Source organism: Lolium perenne, chromosome 7 (genome assembly GCF_019359855.2).
Source record: "Lolium perenne isolate Kyuss_39 chromosome 7, Kyuss_2.0, whole genome shotgun sequence".
In the NCBI taxonomy this organism is placed as follows: Eukaryota; Viridiplantae; Streptophyta; class Magnoliopsida; order Poales; family Poaceae; genus Lolium; species Lolium perenne.
Window position 1 is genome coordinate 273,429,042 of NC_067250.2, and position 24,488 is coordinate 273,453,529.

Here is a 24,488-nt window from a genome sequence, read left to right on the forward strand (position 1 = left end):
ACTTTTAATGTTCATGGCGAAGGTTGAAAACTGCTTCGTTCATTGCTATTTGGTTGGAAACAGAAAATGCTTCATGTGGTAATTGATATATGGTATTGAATAATTTGATACTTGGCAATTGTTTTGCTCAAATAGATCATGTTTAAGCTCTTGCATCATGTAGATTGCACCTAGTAGTGGAGAATTACTGTAGAGTTTGTTGAAATTTGGTTTGCATGATTGGTCTCTCTAAAAGTCTAGATATTTCCTGGTAAAAGTGTTTGAACAACAAGGAAGACAATGTAGAGTCTTATAATGCTTGTGATATGTTCTTATGTAAGTTTTGTTGTACCGGTTCATACTTGTGTTTGTTTCAAACAACCTTGCTAGCCAAAGCCTTGTACTGAGAGGGAATACTTCTCGTGCATCCAAAACCTTGAGCCAAAACCTACGCCATTTGTGTCCACCATACCTACCTACTATGTGGTATTTCTCTGCCATTCCAAAGTAAATTGCTTGTGTGCTACCTTTAAAATTTCATTCCTTGTCTTTGCAATATATAGCTCATGGGAAAATAGCCTTAAAAACTATTGTGGTAAAGAATATGTCGTTTATGTATCTTATTTCTTATAAGTTGCTTGTTGAGCGGTAACCATGTTTCTGGGGACGCCATCAACTATTACACCTTTGTTGAATATTATGCGAGTTGCTATGCATGTTCGTCTTGTCTGAAGTAAGGGTGATTTATGATGATTAAATGGTTTGAGTATGCATATTGTTAGAGAAGAACATTGGGCCGCTAACCAAAGCCATGAATCATGGTGGAAGTTTCAGTTTGGACATTAATCCTCAATCTCTTATGAGAATATTATTTGTTGTTGAATGCTTATGCATTAAAGAGGAGTCCATTATCTGTTTTCTATGTTGTCCCGGTACGGATGTCCTCAAGTTGAGATCTATCAAAAACGAGAAATCAAATGCGATCTATCTCCTTGGACCTTTGTACAGGCGACATAGAGGTACCCCTTTGTGACACTTGGTTGAAACATATGTAATGCAATGAGAATCCATGAAAATCCAAGCTAATTAGGACAAGGTGCGAACACTATTGGTATTCTATGCATGAGGCTTGCAACTTATAGGATGTCTTATGCATAACACATATGAATTATTACTACCGTTGACAAAATTGTTTCTATGTTTTTAAAATAAAAGCTCTAGCACAAAAATAGTAATCCATGCTTCCCTCTGCGAAGGGCCTTTCTTTTACTTTATGTTGAGTCAGTTTACCTACTTCTTTCTACCTTAGAAGCAAACACTTGTGTCAACTGTGTGCATTGATTCCTACATACTCGCTTATTTGCATTCATCATATTACTTTGTGTTGACAATTATCCATGAGATATACATGTTGAAGTTGAAAACAACTGCTGAAACTTATATCTTCCTTTGTGTTGCTTCAGAACGTTCTATTAAGAATTTATTGCTTTATGAGTTAACTCCTATGCAAGTCTTATCGATGCTTGTCTTGAAAGTACAATTCATGAAAAGTCTTTGCTATATGATTCAGTTGTTTAGTCATTGTCTTTACCATTGCTTCGAATCACTTCATTCATCTCATATGCTTTACAATAGTATTGATCAAGATCATGTTCGTAGCATGTCACTTCAGAAATTATCCTTGTTATTGTTTACCTACTCGAGGGCAAGTATGAACTAAGCTTGGGGATGCTTGATACGTCTCCAACGTATCTATAATTTCTGATGTTCCATGCTAGTTTTATGAAAATACCTACATGTTTTGCTCACACTTTATAATGTTTTTATGCATTTTCCGGAACTAACCTATTAACAAGATGCCGAAGTGCCAGTTCCTGTTTTCTGCTGTTTTTGGTTCCAGAAAGGCTGTTCGGGCAACATTCTCGGAATTGGACGAAACAAAGGCCCACGATCTTATATTTCACAGAAGGTTCCAGAAGTCCGAAGGGGAGACGAGGAAGGGCAGCAGGGGACCCACACCATATGGCGGCGCGGGTGGCCCCCTGGCCACGCCAGCCTATGGGGAGGGAGCCCCCTGGCCCCTCCGACTCCGCCTCTTCTCCTATATAATCTCTCGTGACCTAAAAACCCGAGACCAATTGACGAAACTCCAGAAAGACTCCAGGGGCGCCGCCGCCATCGCGAAACTCCGTTTCGGGGCACGCCGCCGGGACGGGGAATTGCCCCCGGAGTCATCTCCATCGACACCACCGCCATCTTCATCGCCATTGCTGTCTCCTATGATGAGGAGGGAGTAGTTCTCCCCCGAGGCTGAGGGCTCTAATTGGTAGCTATGTGGTTCATCTCTCTCTCCCATGTACTTCAATACAATGATCTCATGAGCTGCCTTACATGATTGAGATCCATATGATGAGCTTTGTAATCTAGATGTCGTTATGCTATTCAAGTGGATTTTACTTATGTGATCTCCGGAGACTCTTTGTCCCACGTGTGTAAAGGTGACAGTGTGTGCACCGTGTGGGTCTCTTAGGCTATATTTCACAGAATACTTGTTCACTGGGTTATGATTTGAGTTGGATGTCTCTATGAAATTGTGGTGTGTTAGTACCTCCTATGAATGCTCACAAAGGATGACGTGGGGTGTTTATTAGTACTTGGGAATACATCTTTAAGGTTTGCTTTTGCAGCCCTACATCGTGAATTAGTGTTCGTTATCCTGCCAGAGAGTAATTCAGAATAGCATAGTGAAGTGCTTATATTTATATTCCTTTATGATAACATTGTTGAGAGTAACCACTAGTGAAAGTATGATCCCTAGGCCTTGTTTCTAAGCATTGAAACACCGTTTCCAACAAGTTCTACTACATGTTTGCTTGATGCCATCTTTATTTCAGATTGCAGTTACTACTTACAATCATCCATATTACTTGTATTTCACTATCTCTTCGCCGAACTAGTGCACCTATACATCTGACAAGTGTATTAGGTGTGTTGGGGACACAAGAGACTTCTTGTATCTTAATTGCAGGGTTGCTTGAGAGGGATATCTTTGACCTCTACCTCCCTGAGTTCGATAAACCTTGGGTGATTCACTTAAGGGAAACTTGCTGCTGTTCTACAAACCTCTGCTCTTGGTGGCCCAACACTGTCTACAGGAATAGAAGCGTGCGTAGACATCAAAGTTAACAACGTCTGGATCTTTCACGGTAAAATCCATGTATGAAGATTATATGAACGGTCATACGATCTATCTTCGTAAATATATTTGGAAACTTAAGATACCACTGAAAGTCAAGATTTTTATGTGGTTTCTTCATAGAAAAGTTATACTCACTAAAGATAATTTAGCTCGCCGAAATTGGAATGGTTGCATGAAATGTGCGTTCTGTGATTCATCGGAATCAATCAATCATTTGTTCTTTGATTGTCCCTTCGCTAAACTTATTTGGAGAGTTATTCAGTTCACTTTCAATATTGTTCCTCCAACAAATATTACAAATATGTTTGGAAATTGGTTAAACGGAGTTGACAAAGTGTCCAAGTTCAGAATTAGAATTGGGTTTTGCACGCTCATGTGGGCTATATGGAACTGTCGCAATGATATTGTCTTTAACAAGAGTACGAACTCAAAAAAATTACAGGTTACCCGTATGGTCTCACACTGGATCCACGAATGGTCTCTTTTACTGCCGGAAACGCAACGCGAGCCTATGCATGCTGGATGCCGCCGGCTGGATGCGGTGGCACGGGCTATATACAACCAGGATGGCTAGCGTCCCGTTAAACGACTTTCAGATGTATAAGCGAGTCTCTCTTATTTTTCATTGGCTAGTTTTTGTGTACACGCTTTGTGATTCGTGAATTGTAAAACTAAGGATTATGTTATCTGGGTAATAAAAGAGGGCTGTGTGCATCGATTGATGCAGAGGCCGGGGTCAGTCCCCATTTCGAAAAAGCTGATTTTTGTCACCCAGCTGGAACTGGAGTAGTAGCCAATGAACATGTGTATGTATTGCACGTTATACTAAAGAAAAAATTTGCACATACATGTAAACACTATACATATACCGACCATGGGTACCTACATGTAGTTGGTTGAAATCCTGCACGTATATACCCCCGGTAACTCCATGTAAATTGCTACTACTCCGTATCTGTGGCATAAGCTTATTGTATAGACATACAGCAATATTGCAGGGTCCAGAAGTTATCAGAAACAGCCATCTGAATATAGATGCCATGTGAGTTGAAGAGGTGGTCCCGGCCGACCGAACCCACGGATGTTGTAGAAGCCTGCGCGCATCACGCACAGGCACCGCCCCCGGCGGGAAGCCAACACGGCCTTAGCGCGCCTCAAGTTGGCATCTCCCAAGAGAGGCTTGACTTTGTTGGCCTGCAGGAAACCATCAAGGCCTCATTCACCCCCGCGGAGCTGCTTAGCTTGGATCCGCATGGTCGATTTGCTTGGAAATCCACCCCCGCGCAGGGGCGCTCGGGAGGCATGCTTCTTGGGGTAAATGAGGACGCTTTTGAGGTCTTGGAGTGGCATGGGGGTGCCTTCTTCATCCGGGCAGATGTTCTGCAGCTGGACACCTCTTCCCGGTGGTCGATCTTCGTGGTGTATGGACCTGCGGATCACCGGAGATCCGCTGACTTCTTGGAGGAGCTCTCGGCGGCGGTTAATGCCTGCCCCTTTCCACTGGTGGTGGGGGGGGGGGGGGGGGGGATTTCAACCTGATCAGGGGATCAGAGGATAAGAACAATGACAACATTGACTGGCCGCGGGTCCAGAGGTTCAATGATTGCATTGCTTCGCTTGCGCTTCGGGAGATTCATCGGACGGGGGCGAGATACACGTGGACCAACAGACAGCTCTCCCCCGTGCGTTGCGTCCTTGATAGGGTGTTAGTTTCCCCGGAGTGGGAGGGGCTCTTCCCTTTAAGCTCCCTGGTGGCAGGCACCATCATTGGTCCGGACCACTCCCCTCTTGTCCTTAGCTCCGGGGAGGAGTTAGGCAAGAGGAGTTCTCGGTTTTTCTTCCAAAAGGGATGGCTAGAGAAACCAGATTTCCATGCGCTCGTTGCCCATCGTTGGCAGGACCTGGCGCGTGAGGCGGCGTGGTGTCAGGACCCGATCGAGACTTGGCATCGTATTGCCGCTGGCCTTAGGCAGTTTCTCAGAGGTTGGGGGGCCAACCTTGGGAAGGAGGAACGGGACCTCAAAGCTGACATCTTGGCGCAAATCCGGGATCTTGATGGGATCGCGGATCGTGCGGGCTTGGATGACGACGGCTGGGCGCTGCGTTATCACCTTGAGGGCCAACTCCTCCACCTATCCAGGGTAGAGGAAGAGTACTGGAGGCAGCGTAGTCGGGCCAATTGGCTCATCCAGGGGGATGCGAACACGGCCTTCTTCCACGCTTTCGCCAATGGTCGGCGAAGAAAGTGTGCGATTTCGAGCCTCGTCAGTGACTCGGGGATCATTACTGATGAGAGGGAGCTGCAGGCTCACATCTATGACTTCTACAGAGGGCTGAGGGGGGCGCCGGCGCCAAGTTTCGACTCTTTCTCCCTCCATCTGGCATTCCATTCGGCGGGTGTCGGAGGGCGATAATGACAGCTTGATGCTCACCTTCTCTGGGGAGGAGATGGACACGGTTTTGGCTAGCATGAAGACGGATACCGCCCCGGGGCCGGACGGGTTCCCGGTGTTCTTCTTCAAAGAGTTCTGGCAACTGGCTAAACCGCTTATTTTGGCGATCGCCAACGGTTTTGCTCTGGGGAGGGTTGACATTGCCAGGCTCAATATGGGGGTCTTATCCCTCATTCCCAAGGTTCCTGTGGCGAACGATATTAGGCAGTTCAGGCCGATAGCGCTTATCAACGTTATTTTCAAGTTTGTGGCCAAAGCGTACGCGATTAGGTTATCTCCAATTGCGCATAGGACGATTAGCCTGACCCAATCGGCATTTATTCGGGGTCATCATATCCATGAAGGGATCCTGGCTCTGCAGGAGATCATTCATGAGACCAAGTCCAAGAAACTTCAGGGAGTTTTCTTAAAACTGGACTTTGAGAAGGCTTACGATAGGGTGAACTGGGCCTTCTTGCGGGAGGTTCTTCTCCGCAAAGGCTTTGAGCCCGGGTGGGTTCACAGAGCGATTGGTCTGGTCTCGGGGGGCCAGACAGCGATCAGTGTCAACGGGGAAGTAGGGAACTTCTTCCGTAATGGGCGCGGGGTGCGTCAGGGGGACCCTCTGTCCCCCCTCCTCTTTGACTTTGTGGTGGAAGCTCTGGCTTCCATCCTGGACAAGGCCAGAGAGGCGGGCCACATTTCTGGGTTGATCCCACATTTGATACCTGGGGGGGTGTCGCACTTGCAGTATGCGGATGACACCATCATCATGCTTCAGCCAGATGATCTGGCCATCGCCAACCTCAAATACATACTTCTCTGCTTCGAGAATATGTCGGGCCTCAGGATTAACTTCCACAAGAGTGAGGTGATGGTTTTAGGCGGGGATGAGACCGAGGGGACCAGGATTGCCAATATGCTTAACTGCAAAAGAGGCACCTTCCCTTTTACTTACCTAGGTTTACCGGTGAGTGACCGTGCCCTTCTAGCCTCGGATTGGGGTCCGTTGACTAACAAAGTGGCCAAGCGCGCAGATCCCTGGATGGGAAAGCTGATGTCCTCGGCGGCAAGGCTGACGCTTATCAATGCTTGCCTATCTAGCTTGCCACTGCACGCGATGGCGGTTTGCCTCTTGGGGGAGGGAGTTCATGGCCTGTTTGACAAGGCCAGGTCCCGTTTCTACTGGGAAGCGAACGGGGCTAAACGTAAATACCATTGGGTCAGATGGTCGGCAATGTGTAAGCCTAAATGCCTGGGGGGCTAGGTATTGTGGACACGAGACTTATGAACATTTGCCTCATGGCCAAATGGATTTGGAGGCTGTACGCTGGGGAGCAAGGCCTCTGGGCGAAGATCCTTAGGGCTAAGTATCTAGGGGAGAGGGACCTCCTTGCAGATAAGCACCGGCCTGGATCTCAATTTTGGAACGCTATCCAAAAGATCAAACATGTCTTCGGCATGGGGGCCCGGCATGCTATCCACAATGGTCGCGCTACTAGATTCTGGGTGGACTGGTGGCATGAGAAGGGCCCCCTCAAGGACCTGTTCCCGGGTCTCTTTGCCATTGCGTCGGAACCCCTTGCCACGGTGGCCACGCTCTTCCTGGGTAACCAGTGCAGGCTCACGTTCCGCCGTGAGCTGGGCTTTGGGGAGCGAGTGGAGCTGGCCAACGTCGCTCGGCTGGTGGAGACCATCCACCTGTCGGATCCACAGGACCGGATTTCGTGGTCCTTGGAGCCAAATGGGAAGTTCTCCGTGCGATCGCTGTATAAGAGCTTATGCCAAGGCATTCCCCACAAACACTATGGGATAGTGTGGGAGATCAAGGTGCCACTCAAAGTCCGCATCTTCCTCTGGCAATTATCGAAACGCCGACTCCCCTCCAACGACAATATCCGGAATCGTAAGGGTCCATCCAATGGTACTTGCGCCCTTTGCTTGGAGGTGGAGGATAACAACCACATCTTCTTTAGATGTCCGTTGGCGCGCTTCATGTGGAGTGCGGTCAGAGACCTTCTTGGTTGCTCTTGGAACCCCACGTGCTTTGCCGACATTTTTTGGTACATGCGCGTCCACGTTGGCCAGACTCGGAGAGTTCTTTGGTTGGCATGCGCTGCCCTTCTGTGGCCTCTTTGGAACGTTAGAAACAAATTCACCATTGAGGGTAGTTTCCCTACTAACCCGGCTAACGGCTTGTACAAAATGACTGTTTACTTGCAGGCTTGGAAGCTTCTGGCTAGAAGAGGAGACCGTCAAGCGGTGGAGCTGGTGATTGGCAGGATCCGAGCTCTTCATGCTTCTATCAAAGATAGTGTCTAGTGTCTTGTGCTCCCCTCTGGGGCCGAGCGGAGTCAGGTGGCGTCCGTTCTATCTTGGTGGCAGGCTTTGGCGTTGGGGCGTCGCCTCGCCATCTGTTGAGCTAGGTCGTTCACCTTGTATCTTGTGCTGTCCAGGTCCTGTAACCTGTGCTTGTGGTTGTGTGGAGCATCCCTCCATCTTGTCTTGTCGTGTCTTGTTCGTATCTGTGGATGATGTATGATTTCTGCCGTTGGGGCTTTATTAATTTAAAGCCGGGCTCTGCTCGAGCCTTATTTTTCTAGTTGAAGAGGTGTGAATTATCCACGAAGGACTGCCGCCTAAAGGAGATCGCTGGAGCACGCGGCCAGCGTACCGAAGCAAGTATTACCAAAACTAGGAGCATCTCTAGTATCTAGCAGATCCCTTAAATTGGTTACACCTGAATATTTGCAGGGCGAGCGGCTGGCGCTGCTGGGCCGTGGGCGGGGGGGCCAAGCGGGCAGCCGGCGGGGCGGCCTGCGAGGCCAAGCGGGCGGCCGACGGTCGTGGGCGGCGGGGCGGGCGACCGGCCGGCCGGCAGCGGGTGGCGCGCGGGGATGGCTCTAGCAAAGATTGAAGAAAGGAGCAAAAAAAAGGGTGACTGAAAATATGCTGTTTTTGGGGTCCTTTTATGATGTCCGGTCTGCGCGGCCATTTTTCAGCCCGCAAAACGCGTTAGGTCTGCTAGGGATGCTCTAAGCGCATCCAAGCCTTCCATGTTGATCTGTAAAATGCATAGGTCTTAGGAAACCTAAATCACAGGGACAAGAACAATACAAGGACAACAAGGTCACAGGAACAGCTGATTTATATGACCCAAGAGCTGCAGAAGTACTACTATAGTTAGTGGTAGAGTACATACTAAGAAACTTCAAAGCTCGTCCTTGCGACAATAGTTGCGCCATCATACTCCCAGGATCTTCCATCGTAACTGTCCACCCTTAACAGCCATAGCACATATTACCTCCGTTCCGTACATCATACTCTTGGATTATGACATAAAATTTGCACACTTAACCAGGTTGCAATCTGAGAAGTTCAAGTAAGCTGATGAAACAAGTCTACAATAAACGCTATTCTACAGCCTACGGGACTACACAAGTAGTGCAACAGGAAGCATCACCAACCAACATTCTGAGTAATACGAACGCCAGCAAATGGAAGGACCTGAGAATATGTTACTGTGAGTAAATGTCAGAATTGATGCTATCACAGTGCCCAACTAATGGAAACTTGGATTTCACTTTGGATACAAAACTGTTTGTACATGTTACCAGTCTCAGCACCATTACATTACAATCAAGTATCACTTTCTTACAATTCAGTACAAGCTTCTGACACAAATTGCAAGCAAGGAAACCAGTGGAAGAAACAGCAGGCTCCACTCTTCAAGTTGAGTGGATAGCTCCAAAAGCCAGAACATTGAACAGGGATATTAATCTGGCAAGGCAGTGCCTCTTTCCAAGTTGTTCTTGATCTCAAGCGTGTATTTGCCAAAGGCCCTCTCAATCTTCTTGTTGAAGTGCTCGTTCCGGTCGTTGATCGAGTCAATGTCCTTGTCTTCATTGAACTTGCGTCTCCTGCTAAATGATTTCCGTTTCTCATCCCGCTCCTTGAGCTCATTAACCATTCGGTCAATGTTTGGTTCTGCCACCTTAGACACCTGTGCAGTGCAGAAGGCAAGGCTTCAGTAAGAACCAATGACCGTACCAAAAACAAGATTGCAGAAAAGCTGGTGTAGCGGCAGTACCTTGCCATATTGAAGACTTGAAGCCTCACGGTAGAATTCAGGATCGGTTTCTTTAGCCCTATTGTATGCATCCATGTTGACTTCTATATTCTTGGTCCTCTTCTTGTATGCAGTATACAAGGTTTTCTGGTTGAAAACTGCAAGTAAGAAAAACCTTGTTAAGAAAGATTTAAGACTTAAATAGAAAAAGATAACCTGCCTTCTGTATATGGTATATTCCAAGTACTGTTATCCAGATAGCTGCTGATTTAACTTAAATAATAAGATATCAATATCACAAAACCCTTACTCAAAAAGATTTAGAACTTCACTAAAGAAGATAACCTTTATATGGTTTGTGTATACAGTTTCTAAACATGGTATTACCTCCGTTCCAAAATATAAGCCTTTTTAGAAAGCTAACTTAGCTTCTAAAAAGGCTTATATTTAGAAACGGAGGTAGCATATTACAAGTACTGTTATCTAGATAGCTGCTAGCTTGACTTAAAGTAATAAGATATCAGTCTCAACTTTATCACGATTCTATAAAGCACCTTGCAGTGCCTTTCATTCAATATTAACTAACTAGCAACGGTCTAAACATCTATTCCAATGTAGGAAACTCTGTATGCAGGAACGTAGGAAGCATATCTGATAATATAGATAGATGTGTTTAAATAGACATATTTCAAATTGTTTGTTCATTAGTCAAATGCATTTCAACCAAAAACACCATTGGACAAAGTATGGAGACTTGACAATTTTACTAGAGTTTCTGGACTTTTGTTCTTTTCTCTAGCCTAGGAGGAACACTGCCTCAAAGGTCAGTAGCACACTGCCAGATGCTTATGCAATCAATCAATTTAGTAAGAAAATGAAATTTATACTGCAACACAGCTCTATATGAAAATAGAGCAAGACTATAAAGATCAATAAGACACAGCTGGATGATTATCTAACAAACATGAACATTCCTAATTAAAATAAAGTTGTAATACGCACAGATAGTTGATCATGAGATGGCACAAAAAGCAATATACAAGTTCATGGAATATGGGTTTGCTTATATTTCACTAAAGCTGTGCGCCATCAACTAAACACCAATTAGATATAAACAAGGGTGTGCCTATGTCTCAGTTGACTGAGATTTTCTTAAGTCTCAGTCAACTCAGAAAAGTGCAACTGCAGTTCAAAGAAAAGTGCAACTGGATTCAGTTGCACATTTCTATCAGAAAAGTGCAATTGCACTTTTTTAACAGAAAAGTGCAACTCAAAACACATTTTTGTAAGTGACTTAGACTTAAGAAAATCTCAGTTGACTGAGACATAGCAAAACCGTATAAACAAAGTCACGAGATGAGCTCACCATCCCAGCCATCTGGTGCAGGTTCTTTCTCCCACTTCTTGTATTTCGCTTCTGCCATGTCCTGTGTGTCAAGCATGTAAGACTTTGACATGTCCAGGCCATTCGAGTCGAGCAGCCTCCCGATCTTCTTCTTCCTTTCTTCCAACCACTTCTCCTTGGATACGCCTTTGCTCTCGCCACGAGGCTCCATCCTCTTCTTCTCCGCAACCATCGCCTGCTGGTTCGCCTTCCTAGCTTCGTTCTGGCAGCACATACAAAGGAGATGAGTTTCCATTTAGCACAGGCAGCAGTTACATACTTCAATTAGCTAAACAAAGGGCGCAGAATCAGCTGTTCAGCTTACCATCTTAAGCTGCAGCTGAAAGAGCTTCTTCTGCTTTTCAGTCATCTGGGGGTAACCGTCATTAGCGGCTGCGTCCTCCTGCTGCTGCTCGGAATCATCGTCACCATCAGCCTGCTCCGGCGCAACCTCCGATTTGCCAGAGCCTCCGGCAGCCGGCTCTTGCTCCCCGCGCTCCAATGCTGGTCATCGAACAAACAAACGGTAAGGGCAGAAACAGAAGCTGAATATGTTGGAAGCTATTAACAAGTGGGAAAGGCAAGGCCATACCTGCTTTGGCGTTGGCAATATTCTTGAAGCAAAACTCGGAGCAGTCATGGTAGGGGTTGGAGGCGTTGACGCAGTCGGGGTGCACCGTGCGCTGCGCCGCGGGCTTCTTCCACGACTCCTGCTCCTCGAGGAGGCGCCGCTTGGCCTCGGCGATCTTGCGGTGGCAGTAGTCGGAGCACTCGTGGAACGGGTTCGACGAGTTGACGCACTCCGGGTCCGACTTCCCCATCGAGCTCGCGGCCCTGCGGATTCGGCGGAGACCCTGGGTTAGGTTTTGGAAGGAATTTCACAAATTGCTACATCTCGGTTCGATTCGGAGCTCTTACCTTGGGATTTCAGGCGGGCGGCGGATCTGCGGCAGGTCGACCGCGTCTGCGGCTGATAGAAGGGTTGGAGCAACTTGAGGGAGGGGTTGGCGCCGGCGCCGGGAAGGGATCCGGCGGGACTGGTCAAATCCGGCGAGCGGGGGCTGGGATCGAGACGAACCCTAGGTTCGCCGGGAGAAGCGCTATCGGATTGTGCTCGGTGAAAGTGGAAGGAGAGGGCAGGTGGACGATTGGGCCTTGCCTTGTGGGCCGCCTATTCCCCGGGATTCTTTGTTCCACTCAGAGCATCTCCAGTCGCGTCCCCAAACCGTCCCCAAAACCGCGCCGGATCGAGCGTTTGGGGGACGTGTTTTGTTCGTGCCGCGTTTGGGGGACGTCGCTCCCCAGCCGCGTCCCCCAAACGCCGCCCCCAATCAGAAATTCAAATAGATGCATTCAAAAGAGATCGTTCCCGCCGATTCGTCGCGATCGCAGTAGCGCGATCGATCAAAGAAATCTTGGGCGCGCGATCATATTACAGGCCAGGTGGTGCATGCAAATTAGAAGAAGGGGTTGGTCGACGGCGTCGTGTCCTGAGTCGACGCAGGCCGTCGAGCACGACGACCTCGTCGCGATCCGCCCATTCGTGCATGGTGCGTCTGCTCCGTCGCCGACGCGAGGCCGACGCAGTGTAGCGATGAAGACGCGTCGGCCGCTCTTCTTCTTGCCGCGCTGCCGCGCCGATGCCGATGCCGCTGCCAGGGCCGCCGCGTCCGCCGCCGCCATTTTGGCTTCGATTTCGTCGAGGATCTCGCCTTTGAAGAAGTTGTGCGCGCTCGCGTCCGGAGACATTCCTCTGTCGACGTTCTCGGCAGGGACATGTCGTCCTGCGTTTCTTGAGCTCCGGCTTCTCCTCTTGCCTCTTGAGCAGCTCGGCCCACCTTTGGTCGGCCTTCTTGTCGCGGGAGATAAAGGTCGAGGAGACGTCGGCGAGGCATTTCGTGATCGACGCTGCGTCTTCTCGTACGACGCAGCGTCGGCCAAGGCGGCCTTGGCAGCCTTGTTGCCGATGGGGACGCCTGTCGAAGTTGCCGGCGGCGCGTCCGGATCAATGGCGTCCTTCCCCTTGGACGGCGACAAGCGCGTCAGCCGCCATTTCTCATTCATTTTGAGCTTGCCATAGCAATGCATGAGCACGAAAGACTTGTGACCTTCCGAGTTCTTGGCGTACAAATCCATGGCCCGATCAAACTAACCAAAGGAAGCAGAGTCATTTCATCGAACACAATGTGGGTGCTACGGATTATGGAAGAAACAGTCGTACCAGTTGGGCGACGTCGGCGCCGCTGTCGCCTCTGGTCTCTAAGTCGTGATGGTACCCATGGAAGGAGTTCACCGACGCCTGGATGATGGCCCATCGCGTCGACATTGCCTTTTGGCTCCTCTTCATTGTCACTTTCCGTAGTCATTGTTGATGAGCTTGCGCTCATCGAACTCGGCCTTGATCCTCGCCCAATACTTCCCGCCTTTTTGGTTGGCGCCGATGATGGAGTCATGGCTCACCGTCGCCCACGACTCGCACGTACAAAGATCTTCCGTAGGCGTCCACTTCGGGCCTCGTGTGCCCGACGCCTTCTTCTTCTTCTTCTTCGTCCTCACGCCGTCCGCGTCTACCTCCACGAGATCATCGTCACCGGCACCCTCGTCGTCCTCTTCGTCGCCGCCCTCTTCGTCCTCATCGTCGTCCTCCTCGTCGTCCTCCACCCCCTCCTCTTCCTCGTCGTCCTCCTCCTCAACCCCGTCGTCCTCCTCAGCACCGGCGCCGTCGTATTCGAGCGGACCCCTGCGGCCGGTGAAAGGGTCGCCGTCCGGACCGGGTCCTTGCTCGCGCTGCTCGTACGCCGGGGAGTAGAGGTTGTTGGGGTTGAAGCCGCCGTGCGGCAGCGCATCCTGGTAGTGCGGCGACAAGTTAGGCGTCACGCACCCGGGAGTGGCGGAGGGGCCGTCGTTGTAGAAGGCGGCTTGCGACGGAGAGATCACTCCGGAACGTACACCGGCATGGACGTACTCCATGGGCTCGCGTTGGTGGCGGCGATACACCCGGCCATTACGTGCTGGTGCGGCGCGCCGCCCGAGCCTTCTTCTCCCGGCTCCACCGCCCTCCGTCCTTTCCGCTCCGCCGTCGATAGCTTCCGGCGCAGGCAATCTTGCTGCCATTGATCTTCGGTCATTCCTTCAGGCTTCTTCTTCGCAGCCGGCGCCTTCCGCGGCTTCGCGAACGGCGCTTTCGCCCCTATCGTCGCATTGCCCGGCGGCTTCTTGGCCGCTTTCTTCGCCATCTTTTTGGGGGCTGTCGGCGGCGCCATGGAATGGGGAGAGGGTAGCGGCGGCGGGTGGACGGCGGGAGGGAGAAAGAAATCGGCGGGATAGGAGAAATGAATCGGCGGCGGGATATGTTTTGGGAGGCCTGTGCGCGGCGGTATAGGCGCGATTTGGCGGGAGCGGCGGGATTTGGCGGGAGTGTGAGACGAATTTTCCCTGTGCCGCTGACGGGTCGGCCCCGCGTCGGTTGGCCTCGCTTTTCGCTGTGTCCGGCGTCCCCGGAGCGTCCCCTGTGGGATGGGGACGGGCTCGGGGCGCCGGACACCGAATGGGGGCGCGCCGGACAAAAAAGGGCTTTGGGGGACGCGGCTGGAACACATTTTCTGTCCGGCGCGCCCCAAATCCCTTTGGGGGACGCTTTGGGGGACGCGGCTGGAGATGCTCTCAAGCTCGAAACAAGCCGTAATTTTTTTGGGAGAGAAAACGGGCCGTAGTTGGTTCGACTGGACAATCGTAATCCGGGAGCTCCTATATATGGAGTATAAATTACAAAACAAAACAAAACAAAAAAAACCACGATAATGGCTAGGCTAACATGTGTATCTACTACTCCCTCCAGTCATATTAATTGACTCTAATATGAATGTATCTAGATACATTTTAGTTTTAGATACATCTATATTGAAATCAGTTAGGAGTAATATTTATCGGAGGGAGTATATTTTTTCTTTCAGAAACCTGCCAAAACTGAGGCAAAGCGTTACAAATTGCGCTAATAGCCGTTTGACACAGATTGCAAATCTGATCAGTTGAGTCTTTTTTTTAGATCAAATGGCTGCGTCTTTATTAATTGCCCATGTCCAGAGTAGCAAGGTTTAACACAAAGTCTCGGAGGGATTCAACCCATCTATTACAACACTTATTCATACAGACATCCTTAGCTAATTTGTGAGCCACCGCATCTGACCAGTTGAGTCATTTGTAATGGGTGAGTTGGCAAAACCCGTGGAGGAGGGGATGAGCTGGACTCGTGGGGCCCACCTATCAACCTCTCATCTTTTTTTCCTCTCTTGTTTCTCCTCAAGTTCTCTCTCTGATGCAACACCCCCACCAAAAAAATTACAAAATTCCTAGGAAAATAGTTCATGCGCATCACCAAATTTCCCACTCGGTGAGCTCTTCTCCATGGGCGAGCATCCCCTCTGCCGGCGAACCTCCCCTTCATCATCCTGTGCGGGATTGAAGAAGTGCCAAGTGAAAGGACATGGATGCCGCCTAAAGGGGTGAATAGGTGGTTTAAAAAAATTATAATAATGCTTGAACAAATTTAGAATAAAACTAGTGTTTAATTTGTCAATCATAAAACATGTATAACTAGAATTCACCTATGTGCACCAACCACTTATGCTAAGCAAGACAATAAACTATGTGATAGCAAGTAATATAACTTCAAGCATGAAGGCTATCACAAAGTAAAGGTCATAAGTAAAGAGCTCGGGTATAGAAATAACTGAGGCATGCGGAGACGATGATGTATCCCAAAGTTTACACTTTTGCGAATGCTACTCTCCATTGGAGCGGTGTGGAGACCAAAGCACCCCCAAATGCCACGAAGAACTCACTGTATTCTCCTCGAGTCTTCCTACCAAACGGTAAGTCCTCGATCCACTAAGAGACCCTTGAGGATGCTTACAAACCAGTAAAATCTTGGGCCAATCTCCACAACTTAATTGAAAGTTCCTAAGAAATCGCCACGAAGGTCTCACAGATGAGGAACATCAACGACTTAATTGGAGACCCCAAGAACACCACTGAGAAAAAAAACTATCTAGGGTTCCATGAACCCAATAGTAATAAGTTCCGGGAACAAGCTCCCGGAGAGATATACTAACGAACTTTGACCTCCACGTATCACCATGGAGAGCTCAAATCAATGCACCAAATGAAATACCAAGAACACACAAGATGCTCAAATCCTTCACTCTCAAAATCCACTAAAAAGCCACAAAATCTATTGGAGAAATAAGAGAGGAAGAGGAAAACACCAAATTCCCCAAGATTTAGAACCAAACGATTCCCTCACAAAGGGGGGATTTTGATTGGTCAAAATGTGGATCTAGATCTCCTCTATATTTCTCTCAAATAGACTCGATAATTATTGGATGGGGAAGAGAGGTAGCAAGCTCTCAAGTAGTCAACAATGGTGGGAAGAAAGAGCTAGAGGGAGAGAAGAGATAGATAGTTGTTGGGCACGACTGAGCTAGGCCGGTTGTGCCACTGTCTGCGAGGTGGTAGAACCACCAAGGCAAGTGCATATAACCGAGAGGGCTTTCGAGCTAGCTGAGCAGTACCGGCTGACGTGGCCTGGTAGCACCAGCAAACGCAGCCTGGTAGAACCGGCCCGATACCGCTACGGTACCGGTCACCCTGGCACGTGTCGCGGTAGCATTCCGGGGGCGGTCTAGCCCAAGAATGCCACCAGCCATATAGCGCGACGGTAGAGCTGGAAAGGGCATGGCGGTAGTACTAGGCCAACTAGGGAGGTACTACCATCCCGCACCCAGCGATGCCTCATTCTCTTTCCTTTTTTTCAAACAAAAAGCCTAAACCACTAAAGCCAAATGATCAAGAACTTGAGTTTGGAAACTCCAAATAAGATTAAACCAATTTTGTTGGAAAGTGGACGACACGAGCTACCCACAGAAAAGGAAAGAGAAGGATGTAGAAACTGGTAGGGCAGATATTTCCACGAATTAAAATTTGAAACATATCAACACAAAGAACCGGTAGAAACCCCAATATAAAAAATGTAATAAATATTTCATGCAAAATCCATTTTCGATGAACCCATATCCCATCAAGAGAGTGTCAAAACATGATTAAACAAGAAGTGGTGCTATTTGTACCTTAGTTGCCTAAGATTTGGAGGTTTTTTGAAGAATAAAAAAACAAAAAAGAAGGTATTAACCTTATAATCCATTCCCAATTGTGGTAGTTTTTGTTTGTAATTTACTCTCTTATATGCCAACCTAGTCGGCCCTTATCACGTGTCGCAAGGTGGGGTCTTGGGCCAGCCCAATACCATTTCTCTTGTTTCGGTTTTTTTTCCTTCTTGTTGTTTCTTTTTTGTTTTTTCCAAAATCTGAATATTTTGAATTTCAACAAATTTTGAATCTAGACTTTTTAAATTTGAAAGAAAACGAATCTAGATATTTTTTAGTTTAAAAAAATTGAATCTGAATATTTTGAATTCAACAAATATACAAATCTGAACTTTTTCTAAAAATTTAAATATTTTTTGAATATGAATATTTCGAATTTCAACAAATTTTCAACTATGAATATTTATAACAATAATAATCGAATTTCTACAAAAAATTCAAAATCTAATATTTTTCAAAATTTGAAAATTTTGTGAAGCTGAACAGTTTTCTGATTTCAACAATTACTTAATATGGATTTTATTTTAAAAAATTGAATATTATTCATACATGAATTTTTTTAAAAAATATAACATTTTTAAACAAAAAACCAGGCAAAAAACTGTAACAACGGGAAAAATAAATAAAAAAAACTGATAGAAAATCAGGTTCGTGGTCTATGGGCTAGGCCTACACCACCGTTGGGAAGTCTGATGTGCAGTGTAAACCGATATGGTCGGTGAATATGGATTGTCTCGTAATATGTGGGCACTTAAGTCCAAACTGAGTTGGTGCATCGACGGAGATGCGGCGGAAGAGATGGAGACGCGATGACTGCGAAGGAGCAGCCCGAAACAAAAGGATCTCACATATGAGTCGTGAACTATTGGCGGTGTAGCACTGTACTGCAACACCACTAGTAGTAGAAATTGTGGCGGCATGCTACACTTGGTCAGACTTGTGGGTCCCGTACGCTAATGGTGTACCTATATATCGACATGCCACAAATGGAACATTATTAGTGGTGCCAGTATTCTGGTGTGTGATGATCCACAAGTATAGGGGGTGTATCGTAGTATCTTCGATAAGTAAGAATGTCGATCCCAACGAGGAGCAGAAGGTGTTGACAAGCAGTTTCGATGAAGGATTCACTGTAAATGCTCACAGACAAGTATTCAGGGGGTTTTGATGTAACAGGTGAATAAAATACGAGTAAGTAAAGTGCGAGAGTAACAATTGCAGCGAGTGGCCCAATCCTTTTTAGCACAAAGGACAAGCCGGTTTGTTTACTTATAATGACCAAACGTTCTCGAGGACACACAGGATTTTAGTCTAGTGCTTTCGCTACATACGGCAAAATAATCTTCATTGTTATGATAAGTGTTGTGTGGGTGAACCTATGCTAATGTACCGCACTTCCTAGGACTAATACATACTTGTGATTATACCCCTTGCAAGCATCCGCAACTACAAGAAAGTAATTAAGAATAAATCTAACCACAGCCTTAAACTCTGAGATCCTGCTATCCCTCCTGCATCGATATACCAACGGGGGTTTAGGTTTCTGTCACTCCGGCAACCCCGCAATTGGCAAACGAGTACAAGATGCATTCCCCTAGGCCCATAAAGGTGAAGTGTCATGTAATCGACGTTCACATGACACCACTAGAAGAATAACACCACAACTTAAATATCATAACATTGAATATTACTCAACCATAGTTCACTACTAACATTTAGACTTCACCCATGTCCTCAAGAACTAAACGAACTACTCACGAGACATCATATGGAACATGATCAGAGGTGATATGATGATGAATAACAATCTGAACATAAACCTTGGTCCAATGGTTTCACTCAATAGCATCAACAACAAGTAGAAATCGATACCGGGAGAGTTTCCCCTATCAAACAATCAAGATCAAACCCAAATTGCTACGGCGGTGACGATGTCCAGCGGTGGAGACGGCGGTGATGATGGCGGAGATGATGATGATGGTGATGGAGATGATGTCCAGCTCGATGACGGTGACGATGGCGTCGATTTTCCCCTCCGGGAGGGAATTTCCCCGGCGGATCTCAGCCCGCCGGAGAGCTCTTTTCTCTCTGGTGTCCTCCGCCCCGCAGAGGCGGCTGTAACTCTTCGTGAGGTACCCTCTGTGGCTTAGGTTTTCGGGACGAAGGATTTCGCGAAGAAAAGGAGGCGAAAGGGGCTGTGGGGCCCCCACACCACAAGGTGGCGCGGCCAGCCGGCCTGTGGTCTGGCCCCACCTTGGGTTTTCTCAGCTCCCCCTTCTGGCTTCCTTCGTCATCTGGAAAAATAGGATTTTTGGTATAATTTCCTTCCACAGTTGATCTTCCGAAATATTGCGTTCTGACTGTGCTTTTTCCAGCAGAATCCTGGCTCCGGTGCTTGATCCTCCAATAATGATGAAACATGCAAAATAGATGAAATAACATAAGTATTGTGTCCAAATATGAAATATATCAATGAATAACAGCAAATTATGATACAAAATAGTGATGCAAATTGGACGTATCAGTGTGTCATCGACATTTTAGGCAAATCTCGGTGATGTTTTTCCATATTGGCGCCCCATGAGATTTCGCTTATAAAAGTTTTCCTACTATTGCATGCTTGTCTCAGTTGAACTTGATCTTGAAAAACGTTCCGAGAAACTATATAAACTTGCTAAAATAATTCTCAACTTGTTGGTCTATTCTACATAATCAATTTTTGTACCACAAATTGGTTTTTCATCCTAAAATGTTTTTTTTCAAAAAAATTGCTCTTTCCAAGCATACGAGACACGCCTTCTAAATTGTGAAGGTTTTGAAGTATCATTTAAACACTATGAAAAACTACTACCTCCATTCCAAAGGCTTATATTATTTTTGAAAAATATCAAACCATTTAAAGTTTGACCAAGTTTTACACTAAAAATTTAACATGCAAAATGCAAAATCAATATCATTAGATACATCACGAAATATATTTACATATATAATATCATATTTGTTGATAGATTTAAAAAAAAATTGGTTATAAAAAGTATATATAATCCTTATTCATTGGAGTGGAGGTATATCCTAATAACTTGCTTCTTAATTAAACAATTGACAAACATGCCAATCTATGCTAGAAATGCATGTTTTTGCCACAAGCTTGTTTTGTCATAACATGTTCACGTCGGATCAGCTTTTGAAGATCTCATCCCAGGAGACAATTTCAATGTGTACGCTGGGTATGAAAAATGTGCATCTCTAAATGTTGGACAAGATTTGCATGGTTGTGTATGGAGAAAAGGGAGAAAAGTGGACATGCAGGTGGCATGCACTCCTCACACCAAAAGCGCATCGAGCGCGTACAAGATGTCGTCCTTTATTTTAGAACTTTAGATTGCAAGCGATCCCCCATCTCGATTCCCCTTGGGTCGCAGAGTGCCCAGGCCAGCAAAACGTCAACGGTCACATCTAGAGGGAGGGAGGAACGATGGCCACCACCACCACGGCGACCCGCCGCCACCGCGGCCGGGGGTGCTGTGCCGAGGCGGCCGCCGCCGCCGACGACATCGTGGTTGTTTCGCGAGCAGCCGCGCAGAAAGAAGGGTGGGGTAAGTTGCCGCGGCTGTCGCGGTTCGAGGAGCTGCCGGACTACCTCCGGGACAACGAGTTCATCCGTGGCCATTACCGCTGCGAGTGGTCCGTCCGCGACGCCCTCCACAGCATCTTCGCCTGGCACAATGAGACCCTCAACGTCTGGACGTACGTCCACTCTGCCTCCTCTCGCCTCGCCTCCATTCTCTGAATCTGAATTTGGTTTCTCTTGCATTTTCTTGTTCAGTTCTGACTCTGTTTCTTGCTGTTGCAGCCACCTGGGCGGCTTCTTTCTGTTCCTGGGGCTTGCCGTCGCCGGCGATACGGAGTGGCCGGCCGCCGCTGCGGCTCCGTGGATCATGACGACGTCGTCCAACGCGTCGTCGTGGGCGGCCAAGAACAGCTCGGTAAGAAAGAGGAAACTATTCACCTAGAGTAATATTTTACTCGTTCGGGCCATCGGATACAGTATCTTTTTGTTTTATACAAACAAGATTACAAAAACAGACTGGACGAGTACAGCTGCGCAAAGCCACTAGCCACTGAAATTTGGGAGATGCTCTCGATAAAATCCTAGTGCCAGTTGTATTATATCATCGTTTGGTGTGTACATTACATGGAGTTGGACATGGCCTGTATCGACACAGAGCTGGAGGGCAGCTATGAGGAGTGGCCTAGTGATAGCAACGCAACCAAGGAATGCTGGGATAAGTTGGGAAGATACTGGTATTTCAATTTGTTGATTGATGGTTTAAAGAATCTTGCACATTTACAGTTACTTCTATTTGTTCTGTCCACGGGGCCTCTCGCACACAAAATCATTAGGCTTCGTTGCCTGTCAATTCGTTTTAGATTTTTAAAATTTAATGAAACTGAATGGTACCATAGCACATATCTCAAAGATGGAATGAAGTGAATCCGATGACATAAACATGCGAGGAAGCCTTTACTCGATGAGTTGGCTGCCAGCCATAATCTTGTTATCTTCTTCTTTTCCCAACCTTATCTTAGCCTTAGGCGCCTCTCGGAAACTTCATAATCTGAATCACTTTCCTCTCCGGGTAGTAACCATAACTTTTACTAGGAACTCGGCATTATAGGACCGAGTCTTCTTTAGTAGTAGCTGTCTGAGTTTTTCCGCTTTCTCCGATCTCCGCCACTTCATCAGCTGTGGACTATAATGTCATAGCTTTCAGGGTTTGGTCCTCATAGAACTTTATCCATCTCTGCTATGTATCGAGTGGAACTAGTGGCTAAGACCATGTCCATGTGATATAGATCAAAGAAAAAACTGTGAGTGAGATCTATTTGTCACGCGGGCTAGCTTTTCTTAATCCTGGCCAACTCATTCATTTGAACAGAACCAACATACTATTGGTTGGTCTTTTTCCCTAAAAAAACATCTTGGTTGGTCTTCAAAGTGGTCACCATTTGAGTACGCAAACACATTTGCAGAAAATTTCTCATTCAATTTTATATTTACTCCCACTGTTTAAAGTTAATTTACGCAGATCTAGATATGCATCTATCATGAAGGAACGGAGGTTTTATTTAGCATCTTTTAAGTGTCATATCTAAATTTTCACTATTTGACAGTATGCTTATGATGATATGTTACTGACCGGTGATTCCCTTTTGGTTTGAACAGAGCTCGGCGAGCTATATTTCACCGGTGGTGGGTTGCGGCGAGCACGCTGTGGCGCGGTGGCCACGGATGGTGTTCCTGTGCGGCACCATGACGTGCATGTTGATGAGCGCTGCGGCGCATCTGCTAGCCTCCCATTCACGCCACTTCAGCCAGCTCTTATGGCAGCTCGACTACGCGGGCATCGCCGTTATGATGGTCTCCTTCTACTTCCCGCCCATCTACTACATCTTCCTTGGCAGCTTCGCCGCGCAGATCGCCTACCTCTCCGCCGTTACCCTTCTCGGCGTGCTCATTGTCGCTGCGCTCCTGGCCCCCGAACGGTCCTCGCCGCGGTTCCGGCACCTCCGGGCGGGGCTCTTCGCTTCCCTGGGCCTTTTAGGGGTCGTGCCGGCTCTGCACGCCCTCTGGCTCAACTGGGGACAACCAGAGTTCTATCTGGCTCTATCTCTCGTGCTTGCCATGGGGCTTCTGAACGCAATGGGCGCGGGGTTTTACGTCGCCAGAGTGCCGGAGAGGTGGTGCCCAGGGGTGTTCGACTGTGTCGGGCATAGCCACCAGATCTTCCACGTGTTGGTGCTCGTCGGTGCGCTTACACAGTATGCGGCCACCGCCGTCTTCATCGGCTGGCGTGAGGCCATGGCTGCCGCCGCCGGTGCGCCGTCGGCTTTGTTTTGACGCGGGTGGAATACGATCATGCTTATTTGGCCATTGGTTCCTTGGTTCTCATGTTCGCGGTGCAGATGATTCTTAGGTCTCGAGGCTTGTATTGGAAGATTTTCCTCTTGGCTTTTCACTGGTAGTCTATAACTCTAAAATGACCGTGATTGTCACAGATTCACAGCGTTACGACCTAAGAATACCACGCGCGTCGGGATTTTTCAAAATATAAATAAATACCTAAATGCACACGGGATTTTTCAAAAATTAAATAAATTGGTAGCACTAGCAACAGCCCAGCTGTGTTCGACAGAGACCGTGTTGCCGCTACATTTGCAACTATTGTTTTTTATCCATTCATGTCATATATACGGCTCTTGCTAATGCAACTTCATGGGTTTCCATGTCCATTTCACATGATTTCAAGTGGAAAAATAAATGCATATGTTGTAATATTTTCTTTATTTTTTCTTCTCTCCTCCACAGAAAGGATTTCATTCTTTATTTTTTGAAGGAAATGAAGGAGATGCAAGTCCCTAAGAGTTGTATCGCGTTTCAATGGGACACCATGATCTTTCCATGCAGGAGACGACACCTTTTTCTAAAAAAAAAAAAGATATTTCGGTTTAGCATTCTGAAGTGACACATGTGTAGTATCTCTTTGATCCCTGAAGCTATGTAAACAATGTCCCAAATTCTCTTGTAATTTAAAATGGAAGTTTAATATCCGAAATTGGAATAATTCCCAAATTTTGTTGTTGAAAAATAGTATTGGAGGCAAGCTATAAACAACATGTGTTCTTAATTCTCCACGTACACTTAACTTCAGTAAAAATGTCTTCAGGAAATTTTAACCTCAAAACAAAATCAGGAAAAGGAGTTCACAATCCTAGCCATGTAATGCGGGTTCCTTCTGCCACTTGTATTTACCATGTCCTGTGTAGCAGGTATGCCAGACTTTGACATATCTATGATCTTCTTTTTCCCACCCTTCGACTACTTCTCCTGAAATGCATATGCTCTCGCCATGAGGCTACATCCTCTTCTTAATTATCTGCAACCATTGCCTTCTGAGCAGTCATGGTACGGGTGATACAGTCAGGGTGCTTCCACGAGTCGGACAAGTCTTCATGGAGGCACCACTTTTTGCGAATAGAACTTGTGGAGGCAGTATTCGTAGCACTCATGGGACGGGTTAGATGAGTTAATGCACTCGAGGTACGATTTTCCCGCCGACTCCGTTCTCCCCATCAAGCTCGCACAACTGCGGATTTGATGAATTAATCCATATATATAGTATTAGATATTGGGACAAACCTTACAGAGCGTTCTAGTTGCAGGTTCGTCTCAATTCGCTTCGGTTCTCTCATATGATGTACC

At 47.0% G+C, this 24,488-nt stretch overlaps 2 protein-coding genes across 2 annotated transcripts; one reads left to right on the top strand and one right to left on the bottom strand.

Moving 5' to 3' along the window:
* Positions 1-9,175: 9,175 nt before the first annotated feature.
* LOC127312916 (uncharacterized) lies at positions 9,176-12,190 on the bottom strand. The gene is made up of 6 exons (XM_051343452.2): positions 11,982-12,190; positions 11,656-11,897; positions 11,389-11,567; positions 11,046-11,286; positions 9,701-9,837; positions 9,176-9,613 (listed from the first exon to the last, which is right to left on the bottom strand). The coding sequence occupies exons 2-6, from the start codon at positions 11,882-11,884 to the stop codon at positions 9,386-9,388; spliced, it is 1,014 nt and encodes a 337-aa protein (XP_051199412.1). The 5' UTR covers positions 11,885-11,897; positions 11,982-12,190; the 3' UTR covers positions 9,176-9,385.
* Positions 12,191-20,593: 8,403 nt separating this feature from the next.
* Positions 20,594-23,126, top strand: LOC127312917 (heptahelical transmembrane protein ADIPOR2-like). Its single transcript, XM_051343453.2, has 3 exons — positions 20,594-20,971; positions 21,078-21,210; positions 22,452-23,126. Exons 1-3 carry the CDS (start codon positions 20,700-20,702, stop codon positions 23,124-23,126), a joined length of 1,080 nt encoding a protein of 359 aa, XP_051199413.1. The 5' UTR covers positions 20,594-20,699.
* The last annotated feature ends 1,362 nt before the right edge of the window (positions 23,127-24,488 follow it).

Coding starts and splice junctions, on each gene's coding strand:
- LOC127312916 (XM_051343452.2), bottom strand. CDS start 11,884: ATGGGGAAGTCGGACCCGGAGTGCGTCAACTCGTCGAACCCGTTCCAC. Junction 11,287..11,388: donor TTCAGCTGCAGCTTAAGATG/GTAAGCTGAACA, acceptor ATGTGCTGCCAG/AACGAAGCTAGGAAGGCGAA. Junction 9,614..9,700: donor CAAGTCTTCAATATGGCAAG/GTACTGCCGCTA, acceptor TGCACTGCACAG/GTGTCTAAGGTGGCAGAACC.
- LOC127312917 (XM_051343453.2), top strand. CDS start 20,700: ATGGCCACCACCACCACGGCGACCCGCCGCCACCGCGGCCGGGGGTGC. Junction 20,972..21,077: donor GAGACCCTCAACGTCTGGAC/GTACGTCCACTC, acceptor TTGCTGTTGCAG/CCACCTGGGCGGCTTCTTTC. Junction 21,211..22,451: donor GGGCGGCCAAGAACAGCTCG/GTAAGAAAGAGG, acceptor TGGTTTGAACAG/AGCTCGGCGAGCTATATTTC.